The sequence below is a fragment of the Gymnodraco acuticeps genome, unplaced genomic scaffold (assembly GCF_902827175.1).
Source record: "Gymnodraco acuticeps unplaced genomic scaffold, fGymAcu1.1, whole genome shotgun sequence".
In the NCBI taxonomy this organism is placed as follows: Eukaryota; Metazoa; Chordata; class Actinopteri; order Perciformes; family Bathydraconidae; genus Gymnodraco; species Gymnodraco acuticeps.
Genome location: NW_022990764.1, coordinates 349,811 through 362,074, shown reverse-complemented (window position 1 = coordinate 362,074; position 12,264 = coordinate 349,811). Strand labels below are relative to the sequence as shown.

General features: G+C 40.3%; 2 protein-coding genes across 6 annotated transcripts; both read right to left on the bottom strand.

The window, feature by feature from the left end:
• Positions 1-480: 480 nt before the first annotated feature.
• Positions 481-4,142, bottom strand: ing1 (inhibitor of growth family, member 1). The gene is made up of 4 exons (XM_034232392.1): positions 4,033-4,142; positions 2,769-2,940; positions 2,075-2,223; positions 481-1,440 (listed from the first exon to the last, which is right to left on the bottom strand). The coding sequence occupies exons 2-4, from the start codon at positions 2,905-2,907 to the stop codon at positions 799-801; spliced, it is 930 nt and encodes a 309-aa protein (XP_034088283.1). The 5' UTR covers positions 2,908-2,940; positions 4,033-4,142; the 3' UTR covers positions 481-798.
• A 638-nt stretch (positions 4,143-4,780) lies between these two features.
• On the bottom strand, positions 4,781-11,726 carry naxd (NAD(P)HX dehydratase). 5 transcript variants are annotated; one of them, XM_034232307.1, is made up of 11 exons: positions 10,327-11,190; positions 9,773-10,219; positions 9,397-9,547; positions 9,242-9,287; positions 9,047-9,135; positions 8,462-8,570; positions 7,953-8,003; positions 7,745-7,849; positions 7,527-7,647; positions 7,281-7,404; positions 4,781-5,267 (listed from the first exon to the last, which is right to left on the bottom strand). In XM_034232307.1, exons 1-11 carry the CDS (start codon positions 10,841-10,843, stop codon positions 5,117-5,119), a joined length of 1,911 nt encoding a protein of 636 aa, XP_034088198.1. In that variant the 5' UTR covers positions 10,844-11,190; the 3' UTR covers positions 4,781-5,116. The 5 variants fall into 5 exon arrangements, with proteins under 5 accessions (XP_034088198.1, XP_034088200.1, XP_034088199.1 ...); XM_034232309.1 differs by lacking the exons at positions 9,773-10,219; positions 10,327-11,190 and adding an exon at positions 11,548-11,726; XM_034232308.1 differs by lacking the exons at positions 9,773-10,219; positions 10,327-11,190 and adding an exon at positions 11,418-11,635.
• Between the last annotated feature and the right edge of the window lie 538 nt (positions 11,727-12,264).

Sequence of the window (12,264 nt, the reverse complement as noted above, 5' to 3'; positions counted from 1 at the left end):
TGATTATGCAAACATTTGTCACAGAAAAATAGACTTTTCTGCTTAAAAGAAATATGTGTACTGTCTGACCTTTAGACTGCTGAAGCCTCATATTAGCTTTATCTGAACTTTAGAAGGCAGAGCACAAAACGAGGACTTTGGATTATGTTGTTCCCAAACCACACAGAGGGATTTAGGAGATCTCTTCATAGACAGTACAGTCGGGGGACATACTAGTGAATAATGATCCTTTTAATGTACATAAGGCAATTAGTGTTTTTTTCTTGCATTTCTGGTTGGATACTAACTGCATGTCATTGGCTTGTACCTGTACTTTGCACAATGACAATAAAGTTGAATATAGTTTTGTAAAAACTAAATGTAAAACTAGCTTTTAAAAATCTGAAATCTCCTCAGTTGTGTTCAAATAACCACTCTTATCTTTGTCTCTAAGAAGTCCTCAGGGTAATATGTATGAATAACATTTGACAAAAGTCTTCACAACATCCTGAAATTCTCCTTTATTAAGAAATGTTTTATTTGTTAACTGAGCATATATAACGGACTGGGTTAAGTTGCATGCATGATGAAAACAAAGGGGATGTAACGTTAATCCAGGTTGTACTGTGTCTATTCTTTCCCAACCAGGAAGGACAAATATTTTTTCTCACAGCTATGCAGCAGTTACAAAAATAACTATTTACAGCATCCCTCTTTACATTGCTTATTTTTTTAACACTGTTGACAATATGGAAAACAAAGACACTACATAAAAATGTAATTTGTATGCAAAAGTGTTCATGAGGTGGATGGAGCGAGCTACCTGTTGTAGGCCCGCTCCTTCTTGGCCCTCTCTAAGGCCTTGTCCATGGTCTTCTCGTTCTCCCCCCGACACTTGGGGCAGTACCACTTGCCCTTTGGCTTGTGATGGAGCCCCACACAGGAGAAATGGAACCATTCGATGGGACATTCATCGTTATCACAGCCAATCATCTCTCCGTATGACACCTGCTCACAGAGGCAGTACGTGGGCTCATCTGGGTCGATGGGCAGGTCTGGGGGGGACACTTCTCTCTCAGACTTTCCTTTGGACCTCTTCTTCTTCTTTGAAGATGTTTTGGCCCTCTTTTCCCGGGATGCACCCACTCCCACATCCTCGGGTTGATCCAGAGCCCCGTAACTTTCCCGATTGTCTCCATTTTTCTGACGCCGCGAGCGCTTCCCTCCAGCCTTGTCTACACCTGCAGAGCTTGGAGTTAACTCATCACGCTTCTTGTCGTGATGGCTAGTTTTCCCTGGAGGTACGGTGGCTGAAGATGACGACGAGGACGACACCGTGGACGCTGCGGTGGTTGTCACGGAGGCCGGTACGGGGACCGGAGTTTCTGGGACTTCTTGAGAGGAAAGGAGGAGTTCAGAGTGCCAGTCTATTTGTCGCGTTCGGTTCTCGACCAGCTCCACCTGAAATTAAGAATGTTTAAATGTTACTGCAAAGCTCATCCTGCTGTTTGAACAACATGTAGTTATCTATGTGCTTGCAAATTGAACTAGAAAATAAGACTAAACTTGATTAATTTAGAGAAAGTAGTAAGTTGAAGAATGGTGTTCTTCTTATAAGACGTTTTGATGATTTTGTCTGTAAAAAAGAAAAAGTTTACTGCCTAATTCGACAGACTTAAATACAAATCGAAGCCACAGGCTCTGTATTGGTTAACCACTTTTCTAAGAGCTAAAACTGAAGTTGTATGTTTATAATATAACTGTTTCCAACATCCCTTGTACATATGTTTTATAAGAGATACATATTCTTGTCTATATTCTATTCTAAGTCAAAGGGGTAAGTTGTATTTGTTGCTATGGTTCTGATGACCCTCCAGTGTGAAACTATAATAATAAGATTCTGCGGTTTTCAGATTTTCTTCATGGTGTCAAATTTGGAGAGTCTTACACAAAAAGCCCTTTAAGAAGGTCTAAAATACCTGTTTTTATTTACTCTGGGTATGCTTTCTGAGCCCATTCATTCCAGGAAAGCACTTTCAAACTTTAAGACCTGGAAGTTTGACCCCTGAAGCAGCGCAGGGCGTTCATAACGTACCATTTGACCGGCAATCTGTATCTTCTCATCTCCGAGCTCCTGACTGCGAATCAGTGCCCTCTGAATGGATAACTGAAGCTTCCGCCTCTGCAGGGAGTCAGACTCCCGGCGATACCGCTCATAAGCGTCATCGAGCTCCTTCAGAACATCTGCCAAACAAGAAATCAAGTGGGATAAGAATACTGTCATTTAACATATTCAAAAAAAGTTCACACCAAGTCAATATAAACTTTCAGCTTATATTGAAATACCTTGACTGTGAAGGTTTTTTTTTTTACTGAATAACAGGTGAAATAACGAAAGGGGTCTAGCATGACATTTAGGTGTCCTTGATAAAATAGCAATTGAGAATTAATGTTTGGTTCAGATATGTCAGTTCAATCATTGAACTATTATCACTGCATTCGTTTTTGTTACATTTACGAAAGAGACAAATTGGTCAGTTTTGTTTTGGTGGGTGAAGTAAGGAAAAAACCTTGTGATAAATGTAAGTCACTCCATAGGTGCTCACACACTAGCAATACTAATGTATAACAAATAAACAAGGACACATCCTTAGAAATCAGAGTCACACACACATTTATGTATACAAATCATTAGGGAACTATGTTGTGCATCTTACAATATGATTATTGTTACCTTTTATTTTTGATTCATTTATAAGAAAAATGTCCACACTGTCTATCCTCTTTACCTTGATACCTGGCATCAATTTCCTTCATGAGGGACACACTCCTCTGCAGATCAAAGGGCAGAGACTCCACCAGGTCCAAATACTCCTCCACATAATTCACAACGACGTTGCCTGGGTCGCCATTTGTCGGGTTCAACATTGCAGATCCCTCCTTATCCCGAGACACCTGCACCTGTTGAGAGTAAATCAATGTGTATTGTTGCTGAAACGATGTTTAAATGCTGGTTTTAGGGAAAGTAGTTCATCGTTTAGTACCACTACACTTCTCTGATGCAATTGTGTATAATATGTGTGCATTCTGTCTCGTTTATCAGTATGGATTATCTGAAATCAGTCCGGAAATATTGACAATAATGGTGAAGATATGAAAGGGGGAGGGGACACTGATCTGGAGTCAGCCATCCTGAAAATCGCTACGTGTGCTATGAATCTGCCAACTGAGAGCTCACTAGTTCGTGGCCAAAGAAAAATAACTAATTTCTAGATATAATAAATAACTATAGTTAACAGATAACTATAGATAGATAACATAGTAACATACAGTTGTTGCTGAGTGGACCTCAGGGTGCCCTTCTCCAATCCAACGAAGAAGACAACAAAGCTAAACAGTAGCATGATTTAACATTAGCTGGATGAACTAGCGTATGACTAGAGATAGTGAACGAGTTAAAAAAAAACACACCGATGTTTTAGTGTGAAATCAACCCATAACATTCACTGATCAAATGAATAATCTATCATTTACATCAGTAACAGCTGAGTTTCCGTGTCTAATTTTAGTCGAGATGATAAACGTCAACTATCCTGCTACGTCAAGCAGTGTTAACCAACTTTCTTTCTTAGCAACTTTGAGATTGGCTTAAAAAGCATACAACGAAATAAAATGTTCTTTAATCGCTGGCGGGCAGCGCTGACAACCGACACCCCAATGTGTCAAAAACAAAGATTAACGCTTAGCCTCTTCATTCAACCACAAAGTAAACAATCATATAACACTTACATCCATATGCTAACATTACACCGACAAATCACTGTAATAAAAACCATAACACACATTATTATCAATTACTTTTACACTGTTAGTGGCCTATTTTCTATCACGATTGCTTGTATTTAACTGCTAGCCAAATTAGCTTTGATTAGCTTTCAACGCTTTGTATTACTAAACGAAGCTTTTAATAAGAATAACAGAAACAACTTTAATGGGACTTAACCAAACGTATCTAGGTAAGTTGGTATTCAGGTGGCGTGCAGAGGAACTTACCTGTGTGGATATTATTCGTTTTTCTGTAGCAAAAGTCTGACGTCTAACCCTCCGTGATGCAGCGACTGTTGATGCTATCGCTAGGTCGTGTGTGTGTACGGCGGATCCGTGGGTCCTTCAGCAAGCTAATGTTAGCTGCTAGCCAAAGTGCCTGAACAAATATGTTTAAATATGCGCCACAACAAAGCTGCTATGGCAACCAAAGATACAAGTGAACTATTTCATGTACTTCCTGGCGCGTTATCTTTGAACAAATGTATTTATTTATTGGACATTTTGCCACCAACACCATCACAACATTTAAATGTATAGTAAATTATGTTTTGTTTTAATACAACAGCTATTTGAATGGACCCATATCACACTGCACTTTTATTAAGACTGCTACTTAGATGCAAATTCCCTCTTTTTGTGTGTACGAATGTTATGTTGTACTGTGTATTGTGAGTGTTATTTTATCTTATTTGCCCGTGCCAAAGACACATTTCCATGTTATGTAAATGTAATGGCCAATAAAGTATTCTGAATCTGAATCCCTTCTACCATACATTTCACATAGGTCCCCTTATTTCGGCACATAAAGTATCGTTCTCTGCTCTCAATGATTTAGCAATGACCCATTTTAAACACATTAATAAAGCAGCAACAAACCACAAGACCATGGTCCAAGTCAATATTGCCCTCTATGGCCACAAAGGGAAGTTACCATAATGGTTTTCAAGAACTTGGTTAAAAGTAACTCCAACAAAATTTGATTTATAATTTATTTCAAAATTCAAACAGTGGCCCCATTTATCTTACCATCTCAGTGTATTTGGTGGGTTGGGAAAAATGCATCTACCTCATATTTGGTGAATATATTAATGATCAAATGGAAGACAGTGTTTGTTAGGCTTAATTTAAAACACTTAAAACGAGTCAGTGTGTATTTATTCATTTCAAATGTGATAATTCAAATTTAACATTAAAACATTTTTCAGTGGCCCACCAACCACCAACAGGCTATATTACGGCTTCAAGAATGCAAAACTTAGTATGTATGTATAGTGTTTAAAACAACAGTTTTGATATAAATGTGATTCTTTCAGCTTTCAAATAGCTTTTTGAAGGCTGAACCAATCTCCTGGATCATGTCCGTTGTGGTGGTGGAGCGGCCATGTCGCTGGAACGCTTGGTTGTTGCACTGTCTTGTTAGAGAACAGGCCCCGAATGCTGCAACCATTGATGGATTCGCACTGGAGAAATAATAACAAAAATAATGGATTAGGAAACAAGGAGACATATACTTAACATGTGTTTGTTCATACAATACTACAAGTCAAAATAGCATACTGGTGGTTTAACTTTCAAAGTGCACTATCAAGTGAAAATAAGAATACATGAGGGCTGCAAGTAAGAGATTACTTTCATATGTATCTACGAAAAACTAGAGTATATTGGAAAAAACCCACTACAGTTTTTTTACCATTTGCCATGGTGTATAATTTACAATCGTTTTTAATCATATTAAGATACATAATTGTATTAGCTTTACAAGTTTAGTTTTTTACACCAGAGGCCTGTACTACGAAGCCGGTTCAACCTAACCTGGATATGTTTGAGTTACCCGGCTTACCTAATCCAAAACAAACGCGCTCTCGCTAAACTGTCCTACGACGCTGGTTATCAACTCGTTAACTCAAGCCAGCCGTGTCCTATCTAGTTAGGTGCGCGTTCACATGAAAAGGGTGGTATTTGGAGCATTCAACCAATCACAAACATGGAGAAGCGTACTGACAGCTCAGCGTCATACTTCCTGAATGAAAAGTCAACTATAATATTAGACAATGAAGACGTTAAACTTTAAACATCCATGACTTAAACACTTTATCCAGGATAAAAGCCACATAGTTGCACCTGCAAGGTGAATTCAGCTGGTAAAAGAAAAAGTGTTTGAATGCGTACATTAACAGGTTTATGATATCACTGCCCCGTCTAAGACACGATCTGACTTTAAATTACATTTGTCTCGAGTGTTTCGTCAACTTCATGTGTTGCTTAAAATAATACTTCTGCATACAGTATGTGACACTGTGAGTGTTGCACGGCCAGATACGGCTCAGCTGACTCAGATAAGGAAATATATGATACATTATGATGCGATATGAATGATATGGGACACATCGACGTCTGCACTCACAGTGCCGCGGATTGTAAGTAGGCTAATGTTACTTTGATCCGGTTACTTACGCTGTGGCAGATATTTAAGTAAGCTTTCTTAACGCTAATGTTATAATAGTCAGATTGCTCTGAAGATGGGAGGTGATATTCTATAAATGTTCACGCTCACACAGTCGGTGATTTTTGCTGGCCGTCTTTCCTGCAACGGCAATTTAAACTGTATTTCCTTTCTCCTGTAATATGACTTGATCGCTTTAAACTCCGCACACGGAGCTCTGATTGGTCAGCAGGTAGTGCTTTCACTGAGTTCATCTCTTAGCCTGCAACCTAACCTGCTCCGGACCAGGCTAGCCGTTCAGCATAAGTTACCATGGAGATCTAGCCCGCTAAAAAGTGAACCAGCGTTGTAGGACCGGAGTTTTCCCTAGCTCGCTAAGCCAAAATCCGGCATCGTAGTACAGGCCTCTGGCTGTCAGGAGGCTGAACTCTCTCCCCTCCCTCCCCTCTCCCCCTTGCCCCCACTGGACTATAACTCCCCACACACTCAGACACTCAATTCCAGCACCAGACACTTTTTTTACGCTGCTATGGATAATCTTACACTATGTACATTCTCTAACATATTGAAGTGACTGTTATTTTGTATATATTGATTGTTGTGTTTTATCTTAATGTGTGCATATGTGTAAATGTGTCTGTTGATTGTATATATATTTGTATTGTTGTATTTTGAATTGTTGGAAACGTTATTTCGATCTCTCTGTCTGTACAAACACAGAAAAATTGACTTTGACTTTACATACAATATATAAACCAAAAATAACCCTAAATTAAGTATGATGAATTACAACTCACACAAGTTTAAACTCTGCAATTTGAGTTTTCAATGCAAACAAATCAATGGGGGCTGTAAAGGTATATCATTTATCCTGAAAGGTACATAATGTTTTTAAAATAGTTCACATATTTAAAATGGTATGCTTTTTGTAAGTATTGTTTGAAAATAAGAACAATTGGTATGGTCCTTAACAAAGGAGCTATATACTACAATTAAAACAAGATGTACAAGCAGCCAATCATGCCCTCACCTTCTGCCCACTCCAGCTGCAGAGGCAGCGTGGGCCCAGTGTGCAAACACTCCCAGAGATCCAGAGAGAACGTCCCCCTGTCCACCACATCTTCTCTCACTGCCCTCCACACTGCACGTGATCACTGAAAACAAAGTCAGGAAGTCACCACATGCCTCCAGAGTAACATTGCAAAGGGTGATAGATCAGCTGGAAAGTGTGTCTCCTAAATATTGTTTTCATACTGTGAGAAATCTTGACACTTACCTTTACCGCCATCTGTAATGAGATCCTGTTCTCCTTTTAGCACCATAGTGATATTGCCCATGGCAACACTGAGCTGAGTGACGCTGCGCTGACGATCACTGATGTCCATGGGCTCGTGGTGCTGAGACAGCAAACACACACATGCGTACATTAACACAGAATAATGTGTTATATGCCATTATTTGGTGTCTAAATCAGCTCTGCGGAAGAAGACCCACCAGCGCCTCGTACAGTCGAGTGAACTCCATGAAGTTAGGTGTGAGGATGCCTTTGTGGTACCCGTGAATAACAGATGGTTGCTGTGTAACTAGCCATAATCCATCCTGTTGGAAATAAACAAATATAATAACAAAACAGACTCATTGTTCTTTGTACAGCTCTGCGAATACAATCCCATCTGTTCAACAGCTTGATTTTGAGACTTACTGCATCTATGATGATCGGGATATCTCTTGTTTTAGACTTCTCTATCACCTCCTAAAAGACAGGGAAAAGATCGTTATTTTGAGATAATGTAGAAGCAAATATGCAAAGAACAACAAGACTTAGGTTAAAGAAACACACTGTACAGTTCTCTCAGGCTGCACCAAAGAAAATCTGTATATACACATCAACTTGTTTGATCATTCTTGGCAAAGTTGGGTTACAACTCGACAGTAGAATTACCCAATTTATATAAAATATATGTAGTTTAAATTGTATACACGTTTGCCAACAAGGGACTGATGGATTTAACTGTCTTTTTAAGAGTCTCCTTAGCATCAGTGCAGATGTGTCCACAGAGAGGAGTTGTTTCATGTGCAGCCTAAGTTCATCACTGTATTATAAATATCAAATGTGAAAAATGTAATGTTCGTACAGTTTTGTGTTTATGTACAAGCATCTGTTCCAAGAGACTGTTTAAGTGCAGGAGGGAGTGAATATATTCCACATGCCTTGGCTGTTTTCAGTAATGAGTCTTCTCTCCCTAGACCTGGTCCCACCACCAGGGCGTGAAGTCTCGGAAGCCATTTGTCTATCTCTTCCACTGCATTAGGACTGTCCCTTGATACACACACAGACACACACAAACACGTTAGATTGGTTTAAATACACTACTTTTGACCCAACATGGTATTGCTCTTTTTTCCAAAAGCCATGTTCTTTTATGCCTTAACTTGCACATAAATAATCCAAACTTTTTCTACTAGAGATACTACTACTTTATGACATACACAGGTGATGGCCAGTAGTTGGAAAGAAAGATGTGTCCATGCCTGATTCTCAAATAAAACTGCATGCAGGATGTTCACAGAGTTGTTCTGGGTTACTGTTTGGGATATGGTACTTGCACTACACTTCTATTACAACATATTACTTTTGGCACGTTTATATTAAGTATACAGGCATAATAAGGTTGCCAGTGTATTAAAAAAATGTGTTGGTGTTGAGGACTATTACATTATACAGAGGGGTGTTCTAGTGAACAGGTTATTAGAGGACATTCAGAGAATAATTGGTCCCTGTGGATCTGTACTTACAGGACAGGATGAACTATAAGTTCAGGGCTGAATGATTTGATGACAGTAGCAGCATCTTTGGTGCAGAACACATGAGACAAGTCAGCCCCCTGGAGAAAAACAAAGGCACTGTCACTGCACCAGAACTACACTTTAACTGTTGTATATGTCATGCTGGGTAATATTAATGATAATTGTCTCATAATTACTACATACCACTTTCAATGCTGAGATGGCGGCAAAGTATGGTGCTCCAGTGTAGCTTTAGAGGGTGGAGATGAAAATAATTAGAGCAAATGTATTAAAGAACAAACAACCTTAACTGTGTTTGGTGAAGGATGTATGTGTTGAGAACGAGTTGTGTTTCATACTCTTGGCATCCTCCAATGATCCCAATACGTCCATCTTGTCCCTTGTGCTTTTTCGATGTCAGTGGAGGGACGATGCTCTTTACTAGTGAGAGGAAGTCCTCATCCATGCCTCTGTGTGACTTAGATCCCGAACTGTAGTAGCGTTCAAACACTGAGGGAATAAACAAAGTGATCGTTTTAAAGTGTGGGATAACAGACTAAAGATGACAAAAATACACAAATAGCAATATACTGAAAAACAAGATCAATTAACAAACCACCTAACATAAAAACAAAACGTGTACTGTGGTGACAGCTCCTTCATGGAGCCTTCACATTGAAGCTGATTTGCCTTTTAATTCCCCCTCGAGGCTGCACACGACAGCTAAACTAATACCTATTGCCTGTGGATCTGGGTCCAACAGTTGACTTTTTGGGGCACAACAGTCTGTCTGGGCTGAAGGGCGTCTGAAGTGACCGGACTGGCCTTGTTTACATGATGGAGAGGCACTGGAGAACACTGGAGCACGGGCAGGAGGAGCTGTTTTGGAGGGTTCTGCTGCAGATCCAGCTCTGGTGGAGGAGATGCTGGAGAACATCTGTCCGAGCATCTGAAGCATGTGCAGCTCCCTGGTGTGTTCCGTTTCTCTTCGGGTGTCTTCTGCCTGCAAGCGCTGCTCCTCCATTCGGTAGAAGTTGTCCTCAGCATGGACGCTCTGCTCCAGGAACTGCTCCATTAGTTTTTCCATTGGGAAATGTGCGCGCCGCTTCCTCGGCCGTTTAGGTATCCTGGCTGACAAGTTGCTGGCCAGCTGGCTGCTGTTATGTGGTCTCACTGAAGTACCTGAAGGAGAGAGGGGCAATACAATGTTTGAGGAATCTTTGAGCACATACAATCAAATCATCAAAGTATTAGAAATAGATAAATGTGGAATAGGAAGGAGGACTTACTGTTTATGCCCACTGTCACTTTAACCGGAATTGGGATGGGAATAGTAGGATATTCCAGCTTCACTTCAGTCTCTGCAGGGTAAGGACACTCCCCTGTGCTCTCTGAGTAAGCATCCTGAGCATCCTCTGCATCCTCCTCCTCCAGGCCCTCCCCGGCCTCCTCTCCCCCCGCCACACTGTCTATGAACTCCTGAGGGTCAAGAGCAGGCCGGTTGCTCAAAATCCTCTCCATGGTGTCATAAAACTTACAGATCTTATGATACTGCCCGTTGTTCCGTAGATTGCCTTCCTTTGCCAACAAGTACTGTCTCTTGAGGCTTTTGATCCGCACCCTGCATTGCTCAGGTGTCCTCTCAAACCCCGTGGCCCCCAGCCTCCGGGAGACGTCGCGGTACACGAAGCTATTTCGGAAGTTCCCATCTAGCGCCGCCTGGATGTCCTGCTCCCCCCAGATGTTCAACAAGGTCCTCGTCTCTACGTCCGACCACAAGAAGCCCCGCGTTGTGTTCACTTGCATAGCGAATCCAGACAGGCGTGCTTACAGAGCAACCTGCAGCCCCAGGAGTTGAATGGAGATGTTGACTCTGCGGATTATAATGGGCGTCTGGATCTTGGCATCAAAGCCGAGGAGCGACGCTATCCCAAACAGCAACAACTGGCCATTAAAATAGCTTAGAAGGACTTGTAAGGATATTAATAATTGTTTTAATCTTGCTAACTATTACAATATATTGTCAAATCAACTCTTTGTTTGCTAGCTAAGGCATAGCTTTCTATGTTTATCCTTTTACGTCGTTAGGAAATGCGTAGCTAAGTACTTTGGGAGGAGCTGACCGGGGATCGGTGTCCGAAGCCCTTTTCACAATCTCACCTTTTATTAGCGGGAGAAAAACTGACCTGTGATCAGCAGTCTGGTTATAACTTCCCTTTTTTCTGCCTCTGTATGGTGTCTGCGGGGTCCTAGAGCTACCTAAAGCTTGTCATTACCAACATGGAGGAAAGGCACCACTAAGATTAAAGGCTGCTAGCTAAACTAGCATCACAGCTAACTGGGCGGAGCGATCAACTGTCACACTTTTCATTCACTTTACCTTTCTCGTTTAAACAGACCAATGTGACTAAAAGCGACAGAGCAACTGAGATAAAGCAAAAGGCGAGCATCTGAACCTCTTGCGGCATGTTGTCATTCTTCACCTCCTGGTTGTAAACAGTTCTTCTTACCTAAACTGGAGCTGCGTTTCAGCTTTACACAAAGTATCCTGATCATGAGGCTCCACTCAGTCCTACAGTACAGGAGGAAACGATGCCTTTAAAGACGCCTCGGACAATCCTATATTGATATAGGCTGAAATCTGTCAACAGTCAGCAGCAGCCCACACAGCTGAGCAGTTCAGCCAAAACTGCACTTCTTCTGATGGCCGCTATATGATGCTGGTTGGAGCTTTGAGGGAATTGATGCTCCAATAATATAATACAAACTACACTTTAAAAAAAAAGCTTTTATCACTTTATTTATTTTGTGTTGTGTTATGTTGAATCTTTTCAATATCAGGTCTGTACATTTGGCTTGTTTTATAATATTCTAATATATTTTTAGATAAACAATTACAATTATCTCTGTATTTCTTTGCTTGGAATGTGGCTATTAAATGTTGCACTTAACAAAAAAAAACAATTTGAGAAAAAACACCTTTAAAACCACATACTAAAACATAAAACTGTTTCCTGAAGTTTAGAAATAATCATAACACATACAATTAAATCTTACTTAAACTACAAATTGCTGTTACATTTATTGTCCAATGCTTAGCATAAAGGGATGAAGCATGGCAAGTATGGAATGCCATTCAAGCCAAAATTAAATAATTAAATAAATACATATATATAAATATAAATATGCCTATGAAATAAATTGTGAAATAAATAAATGAGGCAATA

What these genes read in the sequence shown, in the direction of transcription:
- ing1 (XM_034232392.1), bottom strand. Translation starts at nt 2,907, where the DNA reads ATGTTGAACCCGACAAATGGCGACCCAGGCAACGTCGTTGTGAATTAT. An exon ending in AATTGATGCCAGGTATCAAG is followed by an intron (nt 2,224 to 2,768) that starts GTAAAGAGGATA and finishes CTTGTTTGGCAG; the next exon opens with ATGTTCTGAAGGAGCTCGAT. An exon ending in TACAGATTGCCGGTCAAATG is followed by an intron (nt 1,441 to 2,074) that starts GTACGTTATGAA and finishes TCTTAATTTCAG; the next exon opens with GTGGAGCTGGTCGAGAACCG.
- naxd (XM_034232307.1), bottom strand. Translation starts at nt 10,843, where the DNA reads ATGCAAGTGAACACAACGCGGGGCTTCTTGTGGTCGGACGTAGAGACG. An exon ending in CCCAGATCCACAGGCAATAG is followed by an intron (nt 9,548 to 9,772) that starts GTATTAGTTTAG and finishes TTATTCCCTCAG; the next exon opens with TGTTTGAACGCTACTACAGT. An exon ending in CTCGACTGTACGAGGCGCTG is followed by an intron (nt 7,648 to 7,744) that starts GTGGGTCTTCTT and finishes TTGCTGTCTCAG; the next exon opens with CACCACGAGCCCATGGACAT.